At 33.4% G+C, this 2,687-nt stretch overlaps 1 protein-coding gene across 1 annotated transcript; it reads right to left on the bottom strand.

The window, feature by feature from the left end:
• Nucleotides 1-924: 924 nt before the first annotated feature.
• LOC107893287 (60S ribosomal protein L18-2) lies at nt 925-2,687 on the bottom strand. Its single transcript, XM_016818232.2, has 5 exons — nt 2,529-2,687; nt 2,355-2,444; nt 2,137-2,265; nt 1,858-2,040; nt 925-1,253 (listed from the first exon to the last, which is right to left on the bottom strand). Exons 1-5 carry the CDS (start codon nt 2,529-2,531, stop codon nt 1,095-1,097), a joined length of 564 nt encoding a protein of 187 aa, XP_016673721.1. The 5' UTR covers nt 2,532-2,687; the 3' UTR covers nt 925-1,094.

Genomic DNA, 2,687 nt, shown 5'->3' with positions numbered 1-2,687 from the left:
GTATACGGGACACGTATAAGAATCTCGCCTCCTCCAAATACTCTTCAATGACATGTAGTGCTCTTGCACTTAAATTGTGTACATATATTTCAATAATTCAATCTTTGTCCTAATTATATAAACATAAAAAAATTAAAAAATAATAATATTAACAACTTAATAATGGTATTAATTAAAAAATATATATAATAATATTTCCTTTGGACACCCAAATGTGTTTGTGATCCAAACAAATTAGAGGCATTGATATTTTTAAAATCTTTAAAATGATGAAAATCGAATAAAATCTAAAAAATTACAAAAGGTTAAGATAGAAAATTGAGAGAAAAAAAAAATTTGAGAGAAATTTGAAATATTAGAATAGAAAATTAAGAATAAAAGAATTGAGAGTTGAAAGAAAGATAATAAGATTGAATGAAAAAAATAAAAGTGTAGAAAAACTTACCGTTGAAATTTTTTTAAATTAGTCGTTGAGAGTTGACAATCCATCGGTTAATATAATTATCCAACAATTAGTGTATATAAATATATTAAATAAATCAATTGCAGGCGCTCTTTTACCACGTGACACTCAACCCTAAATATTTTTTAAAATTGACATATTTCTCTAAATTTCGCTCCCATGTCTCCACTTTTCTAGGTACTTTTATGGAACCCTGATCATATTTCCCTCCACTCATTATCGTATTTAATTGTAAAAGAATCCAAGACATTCTGTTTCCTTCCAAAACATATTCTGTTTCCGTCGGAGATGTCTGTGGATAACTCTACCTATTTCGTGCAAATGCCAGACTCTCCTAACTTGATCGTTTTGAATGTTATTAGATGTTACAATCATTTTTAATCATAGCAACATTTATTGAAAAATGCTACCTTTTCTAACATGTATCAACCTTACAGATGGTTGTAAACAGGCAGACTAGATTAACTTAACTACACTCTCAATTAATAGTCAATGTCAACCAGAAAACTACTCCATAAGTAAACAAAATCCAACATGAAGTAAACAAATGCCAGAGAAACCTAATGCATAGCAAAATTTTGTTTGCAGTAATAAATGAAAAACAAGCCTCAGAACAAACACTGAAGTCATCTTAAACCCTAAACCCCTTGCTGTTCCTTCGTCCTCTGGCCCTCTCAAACTTCCGGCCCCTTGAGCGCACATATGGCTTAGTGTGGCTGTGAGGCACACCAGGAGCCGGCCCAAAGTGTTTGACTGCTTCACGTGCATTCTTCGGACCTCTGAGGAGAACCTGCAATTCAACCCAAAGTACATCTTAAGAAAGCCATACACAACATTTACTTCTTTCAGAAGAAAAAATGATTCACGGAAGAATGCAGAAAATCCGACTTTAAGGCAAGCAACACTAACAGGCTTCACTTCCCATTCAAAATTAAATGAAAAATAATTTGACAGGCTAGAAAATCACACAGCAGAACATATTTCATTTCTAGAATTCAAGTCAAAATGGTGCATACTGCATAGATTTCTATGTTCGTAAAGGAGGAGAAAACTTCAACTATATAAAGTTACCTTTCGAATGAAGGAATAAGTTTGCTATAGAATCAAATAAATGCGTAAAACAAGTAAATTAACATAATCATATATATCCATCAGAGCATTCAATATCCTCAAATCTAACTTTCACATTAAATTTACATTGCAAAGATCTAAGTTTTGGCATATTATGTTCTCTAGACATCAGTGCTTTCAAGTGTAGCATGAAAGTACCATAAGCAGAAATTTGAATTTGATAAAAACAGAACTCAAACGAGAACAAAAATTAACAAAAATACATAATTTGAACCAGGAAAAAAATGTACCAAAGGTTAACAATTGTTGGAAGAAATGCATACCGTGTTCTGACCCAAAGGAGCCCTCAAAGCAAGTTGGTCAAAAGTTAAACATTCTCCACCAGCCTTCTCAATCCTAGCTCTAGCAGTCTCAGTAAACCTAAGAGCTGTAACCTTCAAAGCTGGAACGTCATAAACCCTTATATCATCTGTCACAGTCCCCACTACCACAGCAATCTTTTCCTCCTACAACATATATATGGATTAAATCAGAAACAAGTAACAATATAAAGATCCTAAACAAAAACCCATAAAAATTCACAATATAAAGAAATAAAATACCTTTCCTTCCATGAACTCAATAAGCCTAGAGAGAGATAGCGGAGGCTTGTTAACTTTGCTCATAAACAAGCGTTTCAATATTACAGCATTGAATTTGCTCCCAGTTCTTCTTACAAGAAAACGGTAAAGCTATAACCCAAGACAAAAATCAGATCATTTATTCAAAACAGAAACAAAATACGACAATTTTATGCAGGAAATGAAAACAAATGTGGTACCTTGACGAGAAGTTTGAGGTAAATATCATCGGATTTGGGAGCAGTCCTTTTGGTCTTCTTGCTCTTACCTCCTGCGACTAAATCGATCCCCTGTTAATGCAAAGACAAAACAAACAAAAAATAAATTAAAACTTCTTGTTGTTTTCAAGACAAAGAAGAGTTCTTGAAGCAGACCATTGGTAAAGCTTGGTGATGATGGTGGTGGTGGTGAAATGGAAGAGGCGCCGCGACCGATGGGATACGAAAATGAAAAGAAGAGTTAGGGTTTTGAACGGCTTTTTATTTAGTGAGATTGGGATTATGGGATTTGTTTCAGTGATGTTGGGTATTGAT

This window comes from Gossypium hirsutum, chromosome A13, assembly GCF_007990345.1.
Source record: "Gossypium hirsutum isolate 1008001.06 chromosome A13, Gossypium_hirsutum_v2.1, whole genome shotgun sequence".
In the NCBI taxonomy this organism is placed as follows: Eukaryota; Viridiplantae; Streptophyta; class Magnoliopsida; order Malvales; family Malvaceae; genus Gossypium; species Gossypium hirsutum.
This window is presented reverse-complemented; position numbering and strand designations above follow the sequence as displayed.